This window comes from Anarhichas minor, unplaced genomic scaffold, assembly GCF_050575085.1.
Source record: "Anarhichas minor isolate MPS153535 unplaced genomic scaffold, ASM5057508v1 ptg000011l, whole genome shotgun sequence".
Taxonomy (NCBI): Eukaryota; Metazoa; Chordata; class Actinopteri; order Perciformes; family Anarhichadidae; genus Anarhichas; species Anarhichas minor.
In genome coordinates, this window is record NW_027466457.1 from 5,341,058 (window position 1) to 5,365,518 (window position 24,461).

General features: G+C 44.2%; 1 protein-coding gene across 1 annotated transcript; it reads left to right on the top strand.

The window, feature by feature from the left end:
- The first annotated feature begins 505 nt into the window (after positions 1-505).
- On the top strand, positions 506-24,246 carry iqsec3b (IQ motif and Sec7 domain ArfGEF 3b). Its single transcript, XM_076089886.1, has 15 exons — positions 506-1,029; positions 5,354-5,428; positions 8,998-9,115; positions 10,202-10,597; positions 11,188-11,906; positions 12,629-12,790; positions 14,621-14,743; positions 18,743-18,909; positions 20,414-20,553; positions 20,705-20,836; positions 20,961-21,060; positions 21,645-21,803; positions 21,898-21,990; positions 22,754-22,800; positions 23,827-24,246. Exons 1-15 carry the CDS (start codon positions 506-508, stop codon positions 24,244-24,246), a joined length of 3,375 nt encoding a protein of 1,124 aa, XP_075946001.1.
- The last annotated feature ends 215 nt before the right edge of the window (positions 24,247-24,461 follow it).

Sequence of the window (24,461 nt, forward strand, 5' to 3'; positions counted from 1 at the left end):
TGTTTTACCTTATTGTGAGGATGGCGTGGATAATTAATTGAAAAAGTTGGTCACAAAAAAATGCACCTTCCGATTTTATGTGCAGTAGCCTTCACCAGGAACAGGAGTGGCTCAGATGTTGAGCTTCCTTGACCAGCCTGTAGGGTGCGTGCTTGCTCTGTAGCGTTCTCGTGCATGTGCGTAATGACGCATCCGTCTGCCAGCGCCTCTTCTCCCCTCCTCCCTCCTGTCACATCTGGATCTGGCTCCTCTCATCAGCACCACTCAGTGCAGTGGGAGAGAGAAAAAGAGAGAGATCGAGGGAGGGAGGGAAACGACCGGAGAAGCGGTGGCTAGCTCGGTCGGTGCAGCTTCATCCACAGCTGAGCAGAATCAAGGAGAGGAGAGCGGAAGGACATCTCACCTTCTCACCCGCACTCACGGATATTTTGCATCTCCTCTGTCCTCCATCCGTCAGTCCAGCTTCTGTTTTCTTCTACTTCTCTTCCCTCCTCCTGCCTTGGGTATGATGATGAGCTCCAGCCTACTGGAAAATCCGGTGCAGGCGATTCTGTACCTGCGGGAGCTCACCACCATCGTCCAGAACCAGCAGAGTCTTATCCAGACCCAGCGTTCACGGATAGAGGAGCTGGACCGGCGGGTGGACGAGCTCATCGGCGAGAACAGGCACCTGCGGGACGTCAGGGTACAACAGCAGCATCCTTACCATCACCACTATCACCACCACACCGACCCCAGCTGCTTTCATCAACACCACCACCCTCAGGACCCTCAGCTTATTACCAGTGAGGGGTCTCTGCCAGACCACGCGGCGGCACCAGCACAAGCCGAGGTTACTCCGGAGGTCCCGCCGTCGCCTCCCCAACCTATGGACCCGGGGGACATGCAGCTGGTCCCGGCTGACCTATCCACGGTTTCCCCGATTGACAGTGACCCAGAAAACTGCGGAAGTTTCCAAAGCTGCCGCACTTTAGTTCCGATGACCCCCACAACCCTTTGTCGATCCCTGGCCCTGTCACGGCAATCAGAGTGAGTAGAGAATATTGCTGTTTGTATTTGTGTGTCCTAAAATAGTCCAATTGAGATAATAGGCTGTGGCAGGCTATTCAGAATATTATGGTATTTATATATATTTAAAAACCTCCTGCATCTACTACAGTTTCGACCTATAGCATAAATCAATTTCCTTAGCCTGTCTTGTATCCCTCAGTTTTTTGAGTAGCATCCTTCTAAAGCTGTATAATTTCGAGCGTACATGCGCGCATTTGCGTGTAGGCTACTGCAGATTGAGAGGCGTTAATTAGGCTAATGAAGAAGGAGCTTGAACATTTCCAAATTTCAGTTGTATGTGAAGGAGGACACGTACAAGGGCTCTGCCAGAAGAGAAAGAGGTGGATTATTTAAATGAGAAGCTGGATCACGAATACTGAATCATTACGTACCAAACAGCTGTAGTAGGCCTATGCATGTGTGCGTGTGTGCGCGCGTGTGTGTGTGTGCTGGAAACATCGGCTCTGCACAACGGTCACTGTCAGCTTGACACAGGAGCAGCCTCACTTGCGATGATGAGACACCGCGAGTCGCTGTCCACGGCGCTGCTGGTTTCTCTATTAATTACTGCACGGGATCTGTTAACTCTCACGGGACCTCTGGGTCTCTGATGTTGCTGTGTTAGATGAGACACACACACACACACACACACACACACACACACACACACACACACACACACACACACACACACACACCAGCACCCCCTCTGCTTGGCACCAGAGCCTCATAGTACTTCAGCACATCACCTAATGAGAGAAAATCCATCTTTCTCTCTTTTTGTCGATCTGTGTGTGTGCCTGTATGTTCAGTTCATAAGTTGTTTCCCAGCAGGAGTCCTGATTGGTCTCTCTGGGACTCCACCCCCACTGATGGGAGCAACTCAGAACAGAGGAGGAGTTGAGAGGAGAAGAAGAGTGCAGAAGGCGATACATGCAGATGAAAAAAAACCAGTTGTTGATATTGATCCTACAGTGAATGATTCACCTGCTGCCACACATTACATTACCTGCTCTTGAGGTGTGTGCTTACGTGTGCCTGTTGCTCTCTCTTTGCCTGGAACCTGAGTTGTGCTCTCTAGAGAGCTTACCCTGCGGCACATTTGTTATTATTTGACAGGAATCAGTGTAACACCACTGGTTCTTAATTTAAATTAGTTTATGGGGAGGAAATTAATTGTTATTACAAAAGCTGGAGGGAGAACACAGCAGAGCCATCCACCAGTTGATCGGGCAGCAGAGTGGGGGAGTGGTTTATAAAATAGCCTTCTTTTTCCTGCAGTTGCTGATTGTGTGTCCTTGAATGCAACCTTGCATCTTCACCTGCCCATTGATTTTAAGACCAGTAGCTTAACACCTAATTTGTAATTTTGCTTGCAAGTGAGGTGGAGCTCAGGCTTTCACTTGCATTTAGAGGATTCACCTTCCTGTCATTGCCTGCTGCATCCTCTCTGCAGCTGACTGGAGATCAGATCTGTCCTCTTCTTTTCTTGTTGCCAGTGACTTATGTGTGTCAGCATGTTTATATGTTACAAACCTTGTGTTTGTGTATGGGGGGAAGGTATGTCTGTGTAGATGCATGTGTGGGTGCACACTTTCTTTTACACATTGTACATTTAACTGTATATATTTATCTGAATTGTTGTTTAACTCTATAGAGAGACTAGTTTTCTTTGACCTGCAGATAAATCACTTGTGGGCTGCGTATGGTTGGCTGTGAGTGTGTTTGTGTGCATTGCATTATTGTCATCTTTGTCAGTGCACGTGTTTGAGTTCTACGGGTCGAGAGACAGGATCCTCTCCTCCACTCATTCTCTGTCTCTCTCCAGCTGAGCTTCCTATCTGCCCCACTTAGCCCATGGAGCGAACAGTAATCAGCCATTCTCAGGAGAGAGAAAGGCAGAAGAGAGCTAGAAAGAGAGAGGGATGCATGTTCAGTCGTTGTCTTTGATGGAGCCCTTGAGGTGTCTAGAGGAAGGAGCTTGAGGCTGACATTGGAGTAGACCAGTGAAAGGGAAGGAGGTAGGAGGGGGGGGGGGGGGGGGGGGGGGCGGGTAAGAGAATAGGACAGGGAGGGGTTTCAGTGTTTCAGTACACAGAGAGCGAGACAGGTACAAGAAGAGACCGAACCAGAGATGATATAAAAGGTGCATTTGGGGTAGCTGTCTCCTCAGTTTATCTATCTTGCTGGCGGACAAATAGATAGGTTGGACAACAGAAGGACACGCTGGGGCATCCTGTGGCACAGTGGAAGGTGCACACAATGTACTGGCAACGTTTTGACTCCAAATGGAGCTGATCTTGTTTCATGTCAACCCTCCTCTTCCTTACACTCTCTACTGGATGCTGGCTGATGAAAAAGCATTGCGTTTAAAGTACTCTTACAAAGCAGGACACAGGAGAGGGATGGTGTGAGGGAGGATGGGGCCCAGAGAGAGAGAGAGAGAGAGAGAGAGAGAACATGGCCTTACAGCAGGAGGCATGTACTGTTGAAATATTCACCTGTTCTCTTTGTAAGCGGTGTTGGAGGCGTACGACCGTTATGTGTGTGTCTCGTTCAGACAGATGGACGGACCCGTTGAGTGTGTGTGTTTGTGTGTACGCGTGTGTGCGTGTGTGCGCGCGCTCAGGGACCCAAGCAGCCTGGCCTCTTCCTCAGGGCTGAACTGTTTCATATCAGGCTGGCAAAATAATTCAGCTGTTATACTGATGGTGAAGAAGAATTGGCTCTGCAAGTTCATTGCTTTTACATTTTGATAAAACAGTTTATTGTTTGATCTCCCTTCTCTGTCAACCAGGTGCGTATCAGATAACACTTTGACCCCCGTTTGATCCCCAAAACCTACAACGCAGAGGAGGTGAACTCCTGCACATTTATACTGCATAGATTTATAGGTTAAATTAGTTTGTACCTATATTATAGAGAGGATATTATTAAAGAAATGCATTAACTCAACAAATAGTTTAAATTACTTAAATGAATTATTCTCATACAAGAGAAATCTTTATGCGGATCAAAAGACTAAAAAGTAAAATTGAAAAAGTAACTGAGTAATAAAATGTGGTTTTTAGAGATTTCTGAAACCCCTGTGAGCTCGTAAAAGAAGGCAAAAGCTTGAGAGAAGTGCTGTAAATTTCGCAATAATGAATCGATATATAATAATAAATTAAGTCCAAAAAGGCAGGTACTGCACTCAAGACCTCACTTGGGAAAAAGGAGGCTCTCAAAGTTCTAAGACCAGGATCAAGAGCCACAGCAGCAGTGCTGCTAAAAGGAGAACAAATGATTCAAGGATGTACAGTATGTTTTTACGTGTGTCTGTATGCGCGGCGTGAGAGCCGTTGCACAGATGGAACAGTATTATTCATAGAAAACCAACTGTGAGGAGTGTTGATCAGAGGTGTATTTTTTTTAAAACATCAGCTTCCCTTTAAGTCTGTGGAAGTTGCCGTGAAAAAGCAGCTTTTTATAGCTTGGACTGTCACCCCGAGCCTCGCACAGACTCTGACTGCCTGTCACCGTGGGTCTGTGTCGCGACCAATATGCTGAGCTGAGCTCAGGTCAGAAGACAGAAGAAGAGAAAATTCACTGTCAACTGAATGCTTTCAGCTCATTGTGAACTGACCCAATGTGACCCACACTCACACCCACACCTCCTAAACAAAAGATATGCTAAATGCTTTGCTTTTTTTAAAATTCAGGAATATTCTTATTTTCATTTCCCTGGTGGTGGAAGGTGATGACGTGTCTTGTTTTCTTTCTTTCTTTTTTTTTCACTCTAAATTGCTCCAGATAAGAGAACCAGCAAGATGCTTAAAATATGAATGTAAATGCAAAATGTATGAGGGGGAAATGAGAGAGGGGAACTTAAGAAGAGACAGTGCAGGAAACAGAGCTGGAGTAACCATCTGTCCAGATTGGGAATTCTGCTAAATCACTACAGATCTTATTAATTGGATGGGAGGAGGCATAGACAAGCACATCCGGATACACAAACATATACTCACACTCAATCTAAGCGTCCTCAGCCTTGAATTGACCTACATAGGGTATTTACCACAGGATCAGTGCCAAAGTGTAAACAGAACCCATGGAAATAATCCAGAAGAGTATAAAGGGAGCTTTTTCAGTGTCTTTTGGGATGTTGGACTAAGAATGAACATAAGGAGGAATATGGAAACAAGGCAAACATCCAGCAACAGCCAATAATAACCGAATGACATGCTGTCCTTCCAATTCTGTCTGCTTATCCTCTTTCCTCCCCCCTTTGCTTACCTATCCTCCTCTCTCGTCTGCCCTTCAGGAGCGAGAACGTGCTGCATCAGTTTTGCTGCCCCGCCCCTGAACGTCCAGAGGCTGCCACCACTGGCTCATCCAGGTAAGACCGAGTCACACGCCAATCACACAGACACTTTTAGGCCACTATTTGTCTCTACAGTTTTTGCTCAAACAGTATGCTCTTTCAACCATTGAAAACTCCCTGTCTCTGTATACAGAGACATGTACTGCATGTACATGTGTGTCATCTAACTGAGTAATGTCCACACCCAGGCTTTTAATCTTGCTCGTTAGTACGTGCACAGAAGTGTATGCAAGTGTGAATTGGGGTATTTATGGACATGTGACGCCTGGAGTTACAGTGAGAGAGTTAAATGCTCTGTAACAAACCTATAGATCTTACAGCCGCAAGGGTGATTCACATATAGGGAGAGAGAGAGAAAGATACGGGGGGGGGGGGGAACTGATATTGGCAGTATAAAAGTGCCCATGGCAACCCAGTAATGACACAATGGTTACCACTACCATAGTAACTAGAGAATAGAACTTTGAGGATCTATACTGGAGACACTTTTGCCGTCTGTTTCTGTGTGGGCAGCTTGCCTGTTTGTTGTATATGTTCATATTTGTTTTGTGTACGTGGTGTGTGTGTGTGTGTGTGTGTGTGTGTGAAGGCATGCCGTTTCACTTGGTGATGGTTGGATGAGCAAAGCTCAGCTGTAAAACGCTCGAAAGCTGATTTTGTCATGTTTCTCAATGATTGACTGAGTTGCATGTTTTGCCCCCCCTCCTCTGGAATTTCTCCCATCGTTAAATCCTGTGTACTTCTAAATCCAGTTTTTCCCAGTAATGTCTACTTATTCTGTCTCTTCATCTGCTGTTATATCTTCCACCTTGTGTTGTTTGTTTCTGTATGCATCACTACTCGTTATTTATCTGTCTGTTTATTTCGGTCTCATCCGTCCTTATCGAGTCTCTCTCTCATTCTGTTTTTAGTAATATCACCATCTGTCTGTCTGGAATCCCTCTCTTTTCTCTGATTTGATGACTTAACTATCATTATCTACACCCACATACTCCTGATTGGATGAGCTACTGGCACAGCAGCAGTGGACACCCACCTGAGATGATGAGATGTAGACGAGCCCTAGCTCATTATTATCATCACATGTAGAGTTGTGTGTGCCTGGTGGCTGCAAATTCGCACCACCTCTTCACCCTGACTGTCATCCACTGAATCCATCAGAGCACGCAAACCTCCCAAGAGATGTCACGAGATCCGCCTCTAGTCTAACCTGCCATGCCTTTTCTCTCCTGTGTGTGTGTGTGTGTGTGTGTGTGTGTGTGTGTGTGTGTGTGTGTGTGTTTGTGTGTGGTTCTTGCCTGGCTGTACAGGACTATAAATCTCTGAAGGACCTTGAGAGATGCGATTTGACAGATGTTCATTTATCTTCCATTATGACGTCACACATGCAGTCAGAGCGGGAGTGTGTGCTTAGTTTTCTTGTTGCTGCTATGTATGTGAGCATGTGTGTGTGTGTGTGTGAAGAGAGAGAGAGAGAGAGAGAGAGAGAGAGAGAGAGAGAGAGCGAGAGCGAGAGCGAGAGAGAGAGAGAGTATAGCTGCCATCATTATGGAGGCTTTTGCTGTCCAGATGCATTAATAGCTCAACTCTTGCTTTAAAATCCTCTAATGTATTCTAATGTACTCTAATGTATTCTGATGCTGGGGCATGGCAGCGTTTTAATAGAGTTTTTGATAGAGACAGCCTCCAGCATGCACACACCAACATAGTCTCTCTGTCTATATCTTTCTCTCTCTTTCTGTTTCTATCTCAGCCACCGGTTCCACTCTCTTCCCCTTTTTTCCTCTCTCTTTTTTTTCTCTAACTTTATCTCATTTAAAGATATGACCAAGCTTCTCTGGCCCTATCTCTGACTTTTGGCAGGGGAACGCAGAATATTTGCTTTAACAGCAATCAAAGAAAACAAAGAAGAGCTTTAGTGATGAGCTCATTATTTAACCATGAGCAGGCCTTTTAGTCTCCCCAGTCGTGTCTAGCACTATAGTCCCTTTCGTGTAAAAATTATAACGGTAAGCATTATCTGGGTGGAAGAAAGATTGCACAAGCAGACAACATCCTGCACACTCACACTCATAATTGCACACCGTTATAAAACCTCTTAGGGTGTGATCATACTCTATGCTTGCATCAGGCCAGTTTAAAAAGTGCTGAATGGCAGTGTTTTGTATCTTTTAGAGGTGGTTTGATGCCAGAGATGTTGGCCACAAGACACCTTATTTTCTCAAAGTTTTACCAAAATGAACGGAGCTTAAGTTGTCCTCAACAAACCTTGGGTAAAAAGGAACATTTTCTGCTTTGTCATGGCAGTAATTTGCTTAGGTATAAGCCTTACATGCTTTCACAGAATTTTGACAATGCTGTCGTGAAAAAGAAAACGTCTGCATCTGTGGACAGGACTTGGGATTAAGAAGAGGGTGGGACGCACTGAGAGACAGCCTCTATGTCGACTCTGTTGAGTTCTGAGTCAGATTCAGGCCGAATTCAAATGTATCTTTGTTTTGCTTTCGCTTCCAGCTGCTGCTATATTATATAAATGATTGTTTATGAGTTAAATCTGTTTGATTTATTCTCCTATTTTTTCTGCCAGTCATATTTGACTTTGGGGATATGATTGTCTTGCATTTCTTCCAGTGTTTTTTTTATCTCTTATATTGCTGTCACGTGACTTGATTATGCTACTGTAACCCTTTCAGCAGCACATAGAAAACTGTTATATAAATGAAAAATAGTAATCTTGTTTCTATGTAGGAGCCTCAGAAAGTTATACTTTTCATCACAACTTCCTCTGAAATTTTCATCCAAAGTATGTCATTGCCATGGAAACACATCCGCTTCTGGAGTCTCGTACACAAAATCCGTTCTGATTTCCGTGAAAAACGTTGTTAGTGCGCTGATTACATTTGCATCTGCCAAGAGTGCAGCGCACCATTTTGGCGTTGTGAAGCTGATGATGTCTAACAAAGATCTCTGTGACATCAAAGCATTGCTCTATAAATTAAGCTTGTTGGGAGAGTGTGATGCACTCAAGTGGTTCAGTCTCAAGATGGACCTATATATGTTCAGCCAAGAAGATCACACAAGTAGAAAACTAATTTCTGCCACACATAACAATGTTTATTTTTACTCCAAAATGTGTTTAGTTTCCTTGTGAAATACTACACAGTTTCACCTCCTCAGACAAACCTCAAAAAATGAATTGATTTATTATTTAAGTGAAGTTAAGTCTTTGACTGAACTGCTCATAATTTATAGACATGCAACCTGTGACGAGGAGTCACAAGCAGAAAAGGGTTGGAAATAGTAAAATAGTGAAGGAGGTGATGATTTTGGTCTCAGAACTCATAATAAAGATATTTTATTCCTGGTCTTATGTCCAGAATTTTCAAATCTGACCAAACAGCACTTGACACATAAACCTCACCTTCGCCCCGAGCCACCTCAGCCACACATCACTCTGCGCCTGTCGCTTCCCTCATGAAGCTCCTCAAACACTGCTTAGCTAACGACCTGCCGCTGCAACGACGGCAGAGATCTGAAGGTCAGCAGGGAGGACTAATAGCTTTCTGTTCTTATTTCCGTGGCAGTGGACAAATGCTGAGCCTGGAGGATGGAACATCCTCTGGTGGTGGACAGGAAGTGGAGGGGACCAAAAGAGAGGGGCCGAGCGAGTACGAGATCAGCCTTGAGAATAAGAACAAACAGGTATTTTCTTTTCTTCAAGTGTGTGTGTATCTGACCCGTAAGCACAAGTGATTGTGACTCCTACTACCTGCTTTAACGCGAGGATGTGTGTGAAGGATGATCATTTCACTTTGCGAGACAAAGAAGATTACCATTCCGATCTATTTCTGGCTGTAGTGTTGTTGACATTAAAAAAACAAAAAAACACCAGCAATTCCACTGTCACAGCGACAGCGACGTGAAATATGCTAGGTTGTCATGGTAACAGCTAATAACTGCTTCTGGTGGCTGGAGATGTCTTTATTTCTCATACCAAATTGCTGAAGGGTCTGCTGTTGCTACTGCTACTGCTGCTGCTGCTGTGTGAGTGTGTGTGTGTCTCTGTATGTGCATGGGTGCACATGCACATTTTGTGGACATGCTTGTGTGGGCAGACACACACACACACACACACACACACACACACACACACACACACACACACACACGCACACACAGACACTGGCACATGTGTGGCTGTCCTCCTTTTTCTCCCTCTCTGTCTCTTCTTCCCTCGCCTCCGACTCCCCCTCCTTCGTCTCACTTTTGCTGGAAATATAGGAAAAAAATTCTGGAAGAAGCTGAGATTTTGGGCTGAGCTGCTCTGCCAACAAACGGAACAGAAATAGGCACAATAGGCTTGTGCGGGTGTTTACTTTTCTATTCATTTTCTCAAAATCACCTTTGTCACAGCCCATCCATCCTCCTTCCCATGGCCCTTCAGCCATTATTAGCAGCTGAATGATGATAGATGATGTTTACTTTGGCTCTAAGGCCATAAACCCTCAGAGGCTTTAAAAGAGTGGACAGATAAGGATACTTCGAAGAAGAGAGGTGTGAGTGTGCTGACTCATGACTCAGGCAATGCTCAAATTCGTTTGATCTTTTGTAGACATGGGCACAAAATGGCATCATGATATTTGCCTGCTGGTGGATGAATACATATTTGTCAGTGGCTGCTGTGTGCTTTGCAATGAGTCCTGCATGTGTCTTCAGTGAGTTTCACAACCTTGTAAACATGTTTGATATTTAAACTCAATACCCCTAACTCTCTCCTCCTATCCCCAGATAGATGAGTTGGAGCAGAAATATGGAGGCCATCTCATAGCGAGGCGGGCAGCCCGTCGTATCCAGACGGCCTTCCGTCAGTACCAGCTCAGCAAAAACTTCCAGAAGATCCGTAACTCTCTGTCGGAGAGCAAGTTGCCCCGCCGGATCTCCTTGCGCCATCCGAGCCCTTCAGGCCGAAACAGAAACGCAGCCCAGAGACACAGTTACAGTCTGCATCCTGGAGGAGGACAGATTCCCTTACGCTCCAAAACTCCTCCTCCTCCCCCGTGTCGCTCCACCTCTCTGCCCCCTTCTCCTGCGTCTGCTCCAGCAGCTGGCCCCCCTCCTGCCCAAGCCCCACCTCAACCCCCTGGACAAACACTCACACAGCTGGAAGACTGCTTCTCTGAACAGGTTGGTGTTTTTTTTTTTTCATGATACAGCTTCCAACAGTGGAATTATGTAGGGATGCAGAATGATCCAAAGAAAATAAATCAATAAATAAGGTTTCATTATAGTTTGTCAGCCAAGCAGGCTGGCATGATTGCATTAGGAATGTCAAATGTCAGTCATTTGGCCCACGATTGTGGTCCAGACTGAACTATCTCAACAAAAAAAGTTTGCTATCCTTACTACATACCGCGGGAAGATCAACAGAGAACCCTTCAACTATTTGATGGATTGCCATGAAATTGTGTTCAGACATTGATGTTGCCCAGAGGGTCGATCTTTGGTGGTCCCTTGACGTTTTGTTAAGGGCCAATGTCAGGTCATAATTTAAATTTGTCCAATCCTACCGCCCCAAGACTCAGCAGTTTGACCCGGCCTTATATCTACATTTATGTGCTTAGACTGCACTACATTCACTGGACCCAATGGCTTGATAGGTAGTTTCATCTACATCTGTCTAAGGTCTTCTCGGTAGCCAACTATCACCGTTTACTTTTACTAGTTTTACAAATAGTCACAAATTATAATTTTTTTTTCTATGATCATATTTGCAGCTTCATTCCTTGGCCCAGTCAATTGATGATGCCCTTCATGGTTGGAGCTTGTCGGAAGGTGGAGACGGGAAGGGGCTACTGATGGACCCCGGGGCCCTTCGAGCAGCTGCTGAGAGTGCTTGTCTGCCCCGCAGTGCCAGCTCGCTGCTCATGGCCTTCAGGGATGTCACTGTTCATATCGACAGCAATAGCTCCTACACCATCTCTACCGCCACCACCACAACCACCACCTCCTTGGGCAATGCGGGCGGGGGACAGTCGGGCAGCAGGACGACTTCTGTGAGCGGAATGGCTGGAGGTGGAGATCGCCAGTTAGCAGAGGAGCCAGAGTTTCCTGCACCTCCACCCAGTGAGGAGCTGGAAATGGCTGATCCAGGATCCAGGAGGGGCTCAGCATTGCCAGCTCTAGGAGGAGGAGGAATGGAGGGGGAGTGCGGCTCAGACAGACTGGGGTCCACATCCACTTCTACCTCCACCTCTATCTCCACCTCAGCCCAGTCTAACCAGCAACCTGCTCAGATTTACACCCAGTACCAGCAGTACCACTACACTCATCCTCAGCAGATCCCTGGGGGGCCGAGCCCAGAGGCCCTGCAGGCCCTGGTCGTCTCTCTGCCCAGGGACCGCTGCCAGGATCCAGCCTCCTGCCGCTCGCCAACTCTATCCACAGACACACACCGCAAACGCCTCTACCGTATAGGACTCAACCTCTTCAATGTGTGAGTAGGCCGGCAACACGCACACACTGACACAAACAGTGAAATATTTCTGCACCCTCTGGCTCAGGGTTCAAAGTACACTTATTACTGTTTGTGTCTAACAAATTTCCAACAGCCCTGCAAAACTGCTCTAAGCAGCTGCTCATTAGTGTTTGTGATTGTTGGGAAGAGCTGCGTGTTCAGTATCTTGTGACGTCAACGAAAAAAAAGAGTTAGAGATGAGGGCGAGGGACGAAGAGAGAAAGAGAGAGATAGGGCAAATGTGGTTGAAGAGGAGAGGCAGTCAAGGAGGTCATGGACAATGTGAGAGCCTCTCAGTTTCTAAAAATAGAGCCCACGGTTGGCCTGCACTTATTATTAGTTAATACAAATGAAAGTAAATTAACTCATATGCATCAGTGACAGTGGATCTGATCCAGAAGTCCAGAGCAGCTCTTGCGCTTGACTGCATCCTTCTTTTCCCTCTTTCTCTTTCTGCTTCCTCTTACACACATGCACACACACACGCACACACACACACACACACACACACACACACACACACACACACACACACACACACACACACACACACACACACACACACTTATATGCTGTGTTACACATTTTCTTTATCACTCAGGCCCACTCATCTATCTGCTTGAACGCACAAATACATTGCACACATGCTGTTTAACTCTTTATACTATCTGCTTTTTTTGCTGCTGGCTATCTGCGGTTAGGAACCCAGAGAGAGGCACCCACTTCCTGATCACGCGTGGTTTCGTCCCGGACACAGCCATTGGAGTGGCTCACTTCCTGCTGCAGAGGAAGGGCCTGAGCAGACAGATGATTGGAGAGTTCTTGGGGAACAGCAAACTGCAATTCAACAGAGATGTCCTTGAGTGAGTCCTGATTATGTATACACGTACACATCACACACAGACACATGCGTGATTGGGTTTTATGTAATGAGTCCTGTCTTCAAATTCAAATCCCGTTGAACTCCCTATTGCATCTATTCAGGTTTTATAAAATAATCTTAACTCTTTCAACTGCATCTCATGGACTTCTGGACTTCACACGCCCACTTCTTTCAAACTCCACACTTCTAGTTTGAAACGCAGGATTTCTATTATGATTTCATATTTGCCAAGCCCATGCCGAGATGACCGGTTATTCTCTCAGACTTTAGAAAGCTCCTCCAGAGCCACAGAAGTCCTTATACAAGCCAGTGGTAGTCCTCATTACAATTAAACTGATCTTAAAGTGTAAAATTGGTGGAGTGCTGCTTTATTAGAACCAATTTTGAGTTGTCAGGTTGTGACACCCTGTAGTTTATCATGAAGACCCCTCTGCTGTTCTCTATTTGACCACTTACCTTACAAAAGAGCTGCTTAGCATCTGGACCAAAATCAATTTATTTTACAGATTTGATTGATTTTTGTACCTTTATCTATTATTTATTAACATGTGTAGTTCTTGTATAATTAATTACTTTTTTTCAAAGTCGGAAACTTAATATGCTTCCTAACTAAATGACGCCCCGTACTTGACATAACAATCTCAACTCAAGGTCCATTTATAGCTGTTCTAGAGGTTTCCACCGCATGACATGGTCCTCATTAGCAAGTTGACTTTGCTTCATTGCCATTATTTTAGAGATGTTCAAAATTTAAATTATTCCGAGCACCTCTTGGACTTCTCATCCATGACTTTAAAATTAATGATCAAATTTCCTTCAGGACCTTGGAAACAGCAGTTCAGATAAAAATCCCACCCCAAGGTCCATTTGATAGCAGTTATGGAGCTTTCAACTGTATCTAAGTCTGTACCAGAGTCATAAATTAACTTGAATGGATGTTTTGTATGTTGCTCTTTACCACTAAAAAAAGAGAGGACATAAAAGATTAAATATGAGACTTTGACTCTGACTTTAATGGATTCAGGTATTCTAAAATATCTAAAATAGAACTAGCTGTTGGAACCTAACCAGATATAAACACACACACACCTACACACACACGCGCACACACACACACACACACACACACACACACACACACACTCACTTGTCATGCAGCACTTGCATGCATAAATGCAACACATCCATGAAAACACGCTTTTACTTAATGCCTTCACACTCATCCTTTTTGAATCCAACCAGTGTAGACACAGATCCACGATAGAGAGGCTTTTTGCTGAGGTTGTTGCAGAGACTGTAGAAATAGGTCACTGCACTGAACGCACACACACACACAAGCGCACACCCTCGCTTTCTTTCTCTCAGACACATAGACACACATATACATGGACACAAACACGCATGTACACGTAAATGCACACGCACTTCTTCCATTGCTTCAGCCAGCCCTCAGCCTTTCATGTACCTCTCTCTTGCCCCCTTGCTCTTTGCATTTCATTATTTCGCCCTCTCATCTCTTTCTTTCCTTCCCTCTTATCTCCCACTGTCATCAGACCCAGTCTTCCCTATTGATGTTTGCACAAAGTGTGTGCATGTGCAAACATGTTGTCTCTATGTGCGTCTTCCAGGTCAGTGGTTCTGTAATGGAGGTATGACTGTAAGAGGAAGATTTGCCATCAGCACTTGGTTACCCATAGTTTGATGCACACGCACACACTTGCACACACTCGCTCCCTCACCTTCTCATTACAGTGACACACTGCAACTAAACTAAATCTCTCTCTCTTTTCTCTCTGTCTGTCCCTAATAGCTGTGTTGTGGATGAGATGGATTTCTCAGGCATGGAGCTCGACGAAGCCCTCAGAAAGTTCCAGGCTCACGTTCGTGTTCAGGGAGAAGCACAGAAAGTGGAGAGACTCATCGAAGCCTTTAGGTGAGACTGTCAACTCGCTTACAACTAGGCCTCGCTGACTAACGGGCTCTGGCTTCGTTTTTTTAATACAGTTCAACACAACAACAGTCCATCACATGACTTAGCGGGGATGGTTAGGGCACTCTGAACCTTTTGAAATGAATAGAACTTTTGCCTTTGGCCACTTATGCAACAAATGTAACCAAGCTCACATATTTTGCAATAAAATAGAAAAGTACTTTCTGATCTCATCTCGCAGCCTTGGGGTAACACAAGTATCCAGAATGGCATACTAATAGGGCGACTGTGTAGTGTTTAACTAGTTCTGCCAGCTCACTGTGGCAGGCTCTGATGAAACCAAAGCCGTGTATCATTAAATAATTACACTGATTACCTGTAACCTTTGACCAGTGTTTGATTGTCAGCCAATCATAGCTGTGATCTGACCTGCAGGCAATCAGTGAAACAAAAATACATGCTCTATTTCACAACTTTCTCCCCCGGATGGCACTTTCTAGCCAAATCTTCAGGTTCTCTAGGCTCCCTTTGTGCCTTTTAGTGGACTGTCCAGCTTTACCGATAACAAACTCCTGGACAGAAAGAGGTTTTTATGATGAAATTATACCTTCTGACTGAAAGGTCTTTGAGGCAAAAACAGACAGAAGTGACCAGACAAATAGAACCTGCAATTGTCTTCTTATCCTCTGGCTGACACTGCCCTTGAAATGTCCTGGTAATATCCAACGATTGCTCCCAAGACTAAAAATGCAATAAAAATGGCCATCATTGTTTTCTGTTTCAGAGTAATTGGTTGCAATGTTGTATACATTTAATCTCCCTTTGCTGATGTGCACTTTGCCTGAGGATTATCAGCAATGTCACCACCATGAGTTGAGCCACTGCCCCTTTAAACTCACCAACCAAGATGTTCTTCTGAATTGCACTAAGTTGCTTGTATAATTCAAAGTTACCTTAGAAAATGACTGCATGTTAATTGTCTTTCAACACATTTCTGCATCCACGATGTGTGGACTTTGTCTGAGCTGCTGACTTTGAGTTTGTATTTTTGTGGTTTGCTAACTTTTTATGTTTGCATTATTTTATTATTGTTATTATCATTTTGATGAACAAAAGCCAAAGCCAACCATTTATTAGCCCTTTTCTCAGTACTTCCCAACTGGCTTTCCCTATCTGTGGCACTTGGCCCCAAGGCCATTGGTTCCTACTGAATACTTAAACCTTTAAGATTAAGAGTCTACAGTCAGGACAGTTTTTGAAGAAATTTGAATTTTCTGATTATGGTACTATATGAAAAGTCAAAGGATCACCAAAGTTATTAACTTCATCCTGAGGGGGACATGAATGCCTGAACAATTCAGTAGTAAAGACATTTCAACCTAGACAAAATGGGGGACTCAGATCAACATTGCCATTGCAAGAGACACTGGCTAGCATGGCAAACATTCATTGTTTAATAAAAAAAAAAAATAGTAAATAGAAATAATAATTAATGCGTTTTAGGTATAGCAGGCTGTAGATTATAAACAATACTTGTTTGAAGGATTTGTTGGTTTTGGTCTACGGTAAAACATAGATCATCAGCCCTATCTATTAAGGAAAATGGGTTCTTACTACAGGCACAAAGTGGAGAGTGGAGAGAGGAAAAGGAGCAGTCATGACACATCCCCTCTCTGCTTCTAAATTTGAGGGCCAATCAGAACACCCACCGAGGTCATCAGTTAATCACAACTCACTCAATCATATGTGCCAAGCCCCTGGGTGCAGATTACAAGTTCATCAGCAATCTGAGACCACACTCTGTAGCAGGGAGCTGTGAGTATAGGTCAGAAAAGAGCGGGCTTTTATCAGGACAGCCAGACATCCGATGCCATGTCTGTTACGTAACAGTTATTATGTCATCTGTTTGAAGCGCGTTGTACTCTTGTCGTGAGTAGTTCTTTTATACGAAGCGGTATTTGTGCCAGCTGCCGTGCATCATTCATGTGCAGATATAAAGATAAGAGATCAGGAGCTAGTGTTTAAATAAACTGGTTACATAAGACGGAGATCCCTGCTTGAAAATGTGTGAATGAAGCACAAACAAGCACACATGCATAGGCCTAACCACAGCTTTATTTATTCACTCGAACTGTTTGCTCACTTATGCACTACACATCCATACGCATGTCCATTAGGTATCACATACACACTCACACAGTAGATCTTGCTTTGCTTTCAGTCTTTGATGAATTTGCTGCAGAATTACATCAAGATGGCAAATCAGGACGCTCGTTTCTGCCTCTGTGTGTGTCTATGTATGTGCATATGTAGCAGTGTTTGTGCCAAGCAAGATCTATTCTCCCTCAAACACCCACTGAACTGGGCTGCAGTCAATTGATACCCTATGAGTACTCTGGTCTCAGATCTTGTTTGGGGTCGGGGAAAAGGCTTTCTGGTTGCAGGTCTCAGAAGTGGCCTCTCGCTTGCATATGCTCTGACAAGTACATAGTTCTCTGGAACAGAGCAGCCCTCTCCATGTCTGTGTCCTGCCTGGCTGCAGAGATAAAAGCCTCCCACCACTGAAAATGACCCACTGTGTAAGTGTAAGTGACAGTAAGAAAGATAGGGAGGGAGCTGTGGGGGAAGAAGGGCTTGCAAGTGAGAGTTTGCGAAGCTTGTGGGCAGGGATGGAGCAAAGGAAGTCCAAATATGGCATCTCTGGCTCCAATGCAGACTGAGCAGTGTTACCTTACCTAGGGCAGTGCCATTTTGTCAAATGACTCCTGTCTCCTGTCCGTCTCATGTTCTCATGGTAGAGTGCTCCTCACATCTGAATAGAAGTTACAGTCAGTCAGTCTGTCATTGAGTCAGTCAGATTAAAAAAATGCTGCGGCTTGTATGTTGAGATATGGGCCTTAAAATCAGTCTGAATACGTCCATCTCACAGCAGGAATAAGCAACTTTTCATAGCCGCTGCTTTTTATAATCCTATCAATTTGCACTGATCTCTCTTAACGATGCACTCCTTGATTTTGTTAGCTTGGGCTGAGGTGACATTTTGGGATTTGGGGCTGCAGTTGGGCACAATAACAAAGTCAAGGAGAGCGTCATTGAGTTTTGAAACATTGGCTCTGTGACCCTGAAGATACAGGGGTGTTAGGACATGATGCTAATATTCAGTATGCCCTCATTGATTATAAATGGGCTTGACAAAATATTAGAAACACCTCTTAGTATTAAGCAATACAATTTAATAGCATATTAGATCATATAAATATTAAAAGCTTCACGAAGGTGTAATTTATTGTAGGACTGTATTCAATTGCATTAGTTTTAGCAAGGTGCACTTGATAAAGTGCAAATTGAGTGTGTGATTTCACTTCAGCCCAGCAGTAAAATCCTACACTTTCCTAAAACATGATCCTCAGTGTATTAACATATTCACTCAGCTGATGTTGTTTATATGTTTGTTGTTGATGGAAAGTTGGCCCATACATGTCTGTATGTATTGAATAGGGTTCTTATTAATAACAGAATCTGGCTGGATTGGTTGTTGTGATTATTTGGTGACAGTACAATGGATGTTGTTATATTCAGTGTGGTTTGTAGATAAAGTCAAACAATATAATTTGTCCAGGATGCATTAAATCTACCGAATGTACCACTCAAAATGAGCTTAGCATTAGTTGTGCGATTTTTTTGTATTACACACCAAACTTGTGGTAAGATGGCAAATACTTTGTAATCTTATTTAATTTGTGCCATATCTGATTTCTTTGTATTGCACCCGAGAAAACGTTTCAGCTAGTACATGCTGTTATCCATGTAAAAGCAATAAACTTCTCGGGATATGAATGATATTTGAATAACTGGGAGTGGCACTTGCTGTGTCTCACCTACAAAATCTCTTTGTTGGGGTCTATAATAGTGGTATAATGGCAGACCAATCCAAACCAAGACGTGATAGAGAAGTGTCCCACTAAAGATATATAACTTTGATGTCCTATTTCCCCTCAACAGCCAGAGGTACTGTATGTGTAATCCTGATGTGGTGCAGCAGTTTCACAACCCAGACACCATCTTCATCCTGGCCTTTGCTGTGGTCCTCCTCAACACTGACATGTACTCACCGAACATCAAACCCCAGCGCAAAATGGGCCTTGATGACTTCATACGCAACCTAAGAGGTTAGTGTGTCCAAATACTTGTATGAGTATGTTTGACAGAGAAAAAAATCATCTCAGGGAGTGTGAACTGAACCTGTGGACAGAGGTGATAAAATGACTGGCAGACATGTTTCAACATTTATGGCACGTTTATAAGCAGAGAGTTTAACATGGGTTATATAACCACACATGCACATTTCAAACCTTTTACTGCAAATCATGTGGAGAAATACGCCAGAATGAAAAGGAGGACAAAAAAGAGAGCAGATGGCAGAGGAAGTCAACGTTTTACAACAAGCACTCTCTTGTCAACCTTACCATCAGTCGTTTGAGTGACAGCCTCTTGAAGTGAAGTAAATTACTCAAAGAGGCGGCGGGTGCTTGCTTCCGCTAGCTACCATCAAGAAAACCATCAGCTGTGCAGGAGGAGATTCCTGATATCCTTAACTCAGAGCTCTGCTCCAGAGACCTTGACCCATTTAATTGAGGCTCACTTAGCATTAGATTTTCACGATATGAGCTTGGGTTTCTAGAGGCATCTCATCACCTGAGGCTCTAAACAAGGTCTCCGTCCAGTAGCTGAACAGATACATACATTTACGTCAACCAGAACTTAAAGAAGAGAAGTTTAGCTTTTATTTGTACCTTCAGTTAATGGAAAAAAAAACATAAAATAAATTGAAATGTCTTTTTTCATATGATATCGTACAACTCAGTTTTAATTTGTGAGCTGAAAAGGTTTCTCCTTCAAAATGTAGTGAGGATGTCTGTGTGCTGCTCCACAGCGATATTATATCAACTACCAGGACACAATGACAGCACACATACTGGGATAAAAGCACATTTTCTCAGCCGCAAAACCCTCAATGAAAAACAACTAATTACATCTTTTGAAAAAAAGATTTGAGCCCACACAGTCAGTTTCATCCCCATCAACTTCGACTGTGGCTGCTACTAATCTTCCCATCCGCACAGTGAACATTTATAATCAACATCTGTGAAAAATAAAAACATTCATAAGATAAATGTTAATTGAATGTTTATTTTAATAGTTTTGGCATCGCTTCGGTCATAGTATAAATGGGCGCTATTGATAAAAAGTGCCATTGCTTTAAATTAAAATATTTGTGCAAAATAAATTAATAACAAATAAGTATACTATATGAGACCAAAACCAACACATTTTAAATCATAATTTTCACTAATATGGACAAAACAGCATGAAGGCAAGTCAGCATGAAAACAGTAATTTATTGATGGTCCCTAAATCAACCCCCAGCTGTTAACGCCAAAGGGTGGGCAGGTGATTTAAAACAGCTTCTAAAATCAACGTGGCTGTCTGAGGTCAAGGAGCCGTTGTTTTTCTGAATCTGTTACCGTTATCACTGTAAACTGCATGTGCCGCGCAAAAAATGTAATGCTTGACAGACATAACAACAGTAACGAAGACCGGCGGGAGGCTTACAGAGTACTTCTAACTTTGATACTGACCACTGCTACTTTTTCTGGACTATTGTTCCCTCAGGTGTGGATGATGGAGCTGACATCCCCAGAGAGATGGTGGCAGGCATTTATGAGAGGATCCAACAAAGAGAGCTCCGCTCCAACGAAGACCACGTCTCCTATGTGAGCCGTGTGGAGCAGTCCATCCTGGGCCTCAAAACTGTGAGTAATATTTGTCTTTGTCTTTCCTATTAGTATTTCTCATTTCGGCGAGCTGTTTGTACTGTCGCCTTTTCTCTTGTGTCATGTATTATTTCACAGCAGTCCGTTTGTACTATCTGTCATTTCCATCTCTTTAATTTCGCCTCTGTAGATCCTCGCTGTGCCCCACAGACGTCTGGTGTGCTGCTGTCGTCTGTTTGAGGTACCCGACGCCAACAAGCCTCATAAACAGAAACTGTCCCAGCTCCAGAGAGAGGTCTTCCTCTTCAATGACCTGCTACTGGTGAGGAACCTCTATTCAGTGACTCGCTACTGTATGCAACTGAAACCACATTTCTTGCTATTTCATACATAATCAGACATAATGTTGATTCCACCATGTTGTGTGTCATGTGTCCCTACTGTAGATCCTGAAGCTGTGTCCCAAGAAGAAAAGCTCGGCCTCCTACACCTTCTGTAAAGCTATGGGTCTTCTGGGAATGCAGTTTCACCTCTTCAGCAATGAATGTGAGATACTATTTTACTCTGCTGCAGTTTGTTCTCAGTAAAGTTCCACCCTAGTGCTGGAAAAAGGCTGAGCTAACTGTCAGGTTTTGGTGTAGCCAGCGGATCTCCGGGACAAGACTTCCTTTTCTGTCCGCAGCTCATTGTTTACAGTCCGATTAGCAACTTGAGATGCGAGACTGGAGTTGGAGTTGAGAAACGATGTGTGCAACAGGATTGTTTTACAAGTAGCCAGTTTAAAAGCTAATTTTAAACCAATACAAATCTGCATGTGAATGCAGAATCTGTTTATAGCGATAACCATAAATGTATCTATCACAGCTCAGCACTTTTTAAAACCAGAGCCTGTTCAGAACAAAAGGTTGAATGAAATTAATCTTTGCACATATTTACTATACATAACAAGTGAGGGATTGCCGCCACACAGCTCTCAACATGGCGACATCTGAACATTTTGTGAAATAGAAACTGAAGTAAAAACTGTAAAAAGTGTTTTGAAAATCCTGCATCCTTTCTTTTTACAATCAAAGTTATGGTGAAGGCGCTTTCTTTTTTCTCTTTGACATATTGATGGGGTTTGTCGTCAGACTACGCCCATGGCATCACGATGCTGAGCCCGTTTACCTCGGAGAAGAAGCAGCTGGTGAGTTTCTGCTCCCCGAGTGGAGAAGAACTCAGGAAGTTTGCAGAGGAGCTCAGAGAGGCTATAACAGAGGTCAACGAGATGGAGCAGATACACATCCAGTGTAAGTGAAGCACACACACCTCATAATATTCAAATGAAAACAAACACACACTTCGAGTATATGGCTGGTTTCAATCTCTTTTCTTGTGTTATAGGGGAATTGGAGAGGCAACAAGGCATCCAGCCACACAGCATACACACCAATGGCGGGCAAGTGGACACACACACAGGACACGGCTCTCCCTCAGGTGCTAGTTTTGCTCGTGCAGCATAAAATGCACAACACTGCATACATAACTCATAACAATGCATACATTACTCAAGGCAATGTAGAAAATAGGACAACTTCATGGAAGACGGTTTCATGAAAAAGCCCACCATGCTGAAAAAGAAATTGAGAGAAGGAGTGGATGATGATCGGAGGGCATAAAGTTTATGTAATTGTCACATTTTTATTAATAAAATGGTAGTTAGTTCCAGCAAAACCTTAAATTGTAGATCTTGCATTTCTCTTTGCAGACAGAATTTTTTCGTATGGATTAAATTGACAAGCTACATGTTAATTAGTGAGCTTCAGAGGTGCTGGTAGGTGGATTTTGCAGCCTCTGGACAGAGCCAGGCCAGCTGTTTCCACTTTTTTTCCTTTATGCTAAGCTAAGATGCTGACTCCAGCTCTATATTTACCAGACAAACATTAGAGAGGTATTGATGTTCTCGTTTCACTCTCCCCAAGAAAGCAAATAACTGTATTTCCCAAACTCTTCCTTGAAACAAACCTTTAGCTTTAGAGATGTTTCCTCCACTTTGGACAGAACCAGGCGCTAGCTCCATGAGAGCGGTGTCAATCTTATCATCTCACTCTCAGAAATAAACCAAATAAGCATATTCCCAAAATGCTGAACTTAAACAAATGAGTCCCCTGCATGAAGAACTATTTCTCTGTTTATAACATTCTGAATATGAAGCTTAAATCTGCCTGTTGACTTACAAATAGACCTGTTATTCCCACAGGCCAACAGGATGTGTACGATAAAACCGGCAACAACAACACAGTAGAGGTAAGTGCAAAAGCCATTCCTGCCTCCCTCAGGTAAGTGCCTGCTTCCCCTGCTCTGTGGGTGTGGTTTTGTGTTTGAGTGAGTGTGTGTGTGTCTGTGTGCGCGGTTAGATAGGGACTGCGCCTCACCCAGAAAAGAAAGTTTGCTTTATGCTTCGCTTTTAAAAGAGCTCCGCCTGAGGCACATCCCCACTATACAGCCAAGGATACAAAGGCCGCTGAGAGTCTGCTGTAGTGGCGCTACAAACAGTCTCTTTCTGTGCCTCATGAGTGGATCAGCAGCCACTCTGCTTGCTATACAGCATCCCATCTTTCATCAGCTGCTGCTTGCCAGCCTTACTGTATAAGCCTTTGCGAGCCACCATAAGCCTGGCTGGCTCCTAGAATACCATCTACAAAGCCAGATAAGCTTGATACTGTTATCAGTCTGTGGAGTGTGTGTGGGTGGGTGTGTGTCTGTAAAACCAGCCCTTCCTTTAACTAAGCGTAGTGATCGAGGCTGTTTTCCTCTTTTGCATTTTTTTCTGTTTTATTCCTTTGCCATTCTTTCCTCTCTCTCCTGCCTCTCAGTCAGTCCTTGTTGTAAATAAGTGTTAGGGAGACACCCCGCCCTCGGTGTCACCTCTCTCCTCTCCTGACACTCCCTTTGACTTCAAGCTTCTCCTTCTGCCACGCATTGACCATGTTCATACACACACACACACACACACACACACACACACACACACACACACACACACACACACACACACACACACACACACACACACACAATATCCAAAACTTTCCTGCCACGATCTTTGACCAAAATCTCTCCTTACCCTGCTACCCTTTTCTCTTACTGGGCTAGTGTGTGTAAAACATGATTGAGAGAAAAAGAGTTGGAGTGTGTGTGTATATTTTGCATGCGCTCGCTCTGCACCACTACCTACCTGCATGCCCATGTGCGTAACACACGAGAGGGCTGCGTAGAGGCTGCGTTCAGGCTGGTAACTCCTCATGCGTTCTCTGACTGTTCCTAAACTAGGTGTCAATTCACAACAGGCTGCAGACCTATCAACTGAGCCAGCCCAGCATTGAGTCGACACCTCTGGCCCTGGCTGCGCCACCCGCCCTGCTCAGCTCCATCCAGCCTGGAGAGCTTCGCCCAGAAACACTCATCCAATGCCAGCAGATCGTCAAGGTGATTGTCGTGGACCAGAGTGGGCGAGGGCGGATGGAGGCCTTCCTCAGCCAAGGCCCGGCTACCCATCACCTCATCCAGTCGGCCATGTCCACACCTGTGCGCGTCAGAGAGGGGGATGGCCCTCAGCCTCCTCTGCCGCCTCCACCTCCACCTTACAACCACCCCCACCAGTTCTGTCCCCCCGACTCACCCATGCCCTTCCACCACACCCTGCCTCTTACCCGTAGGCGCAACTCCAGCGGTTCCCGCAGCATCGTCTGAGTCGACGGCTACTCTACAAACCTTGGGGGCCAGACACAAGCCTCACAGTCACATACAGCAACAGACACATGCTGGAGCACTAGTCGACTCTCTTTGATTGGTTAGATTAAAGCATTGGTAAAAAAAAATGTATCGAGGAATATACTGCATGAGTCGAGTAAAAGGACAAAGGAAAAGGAAACCAACAAGAATCTATTCATAGTCTTGAGTGGGGT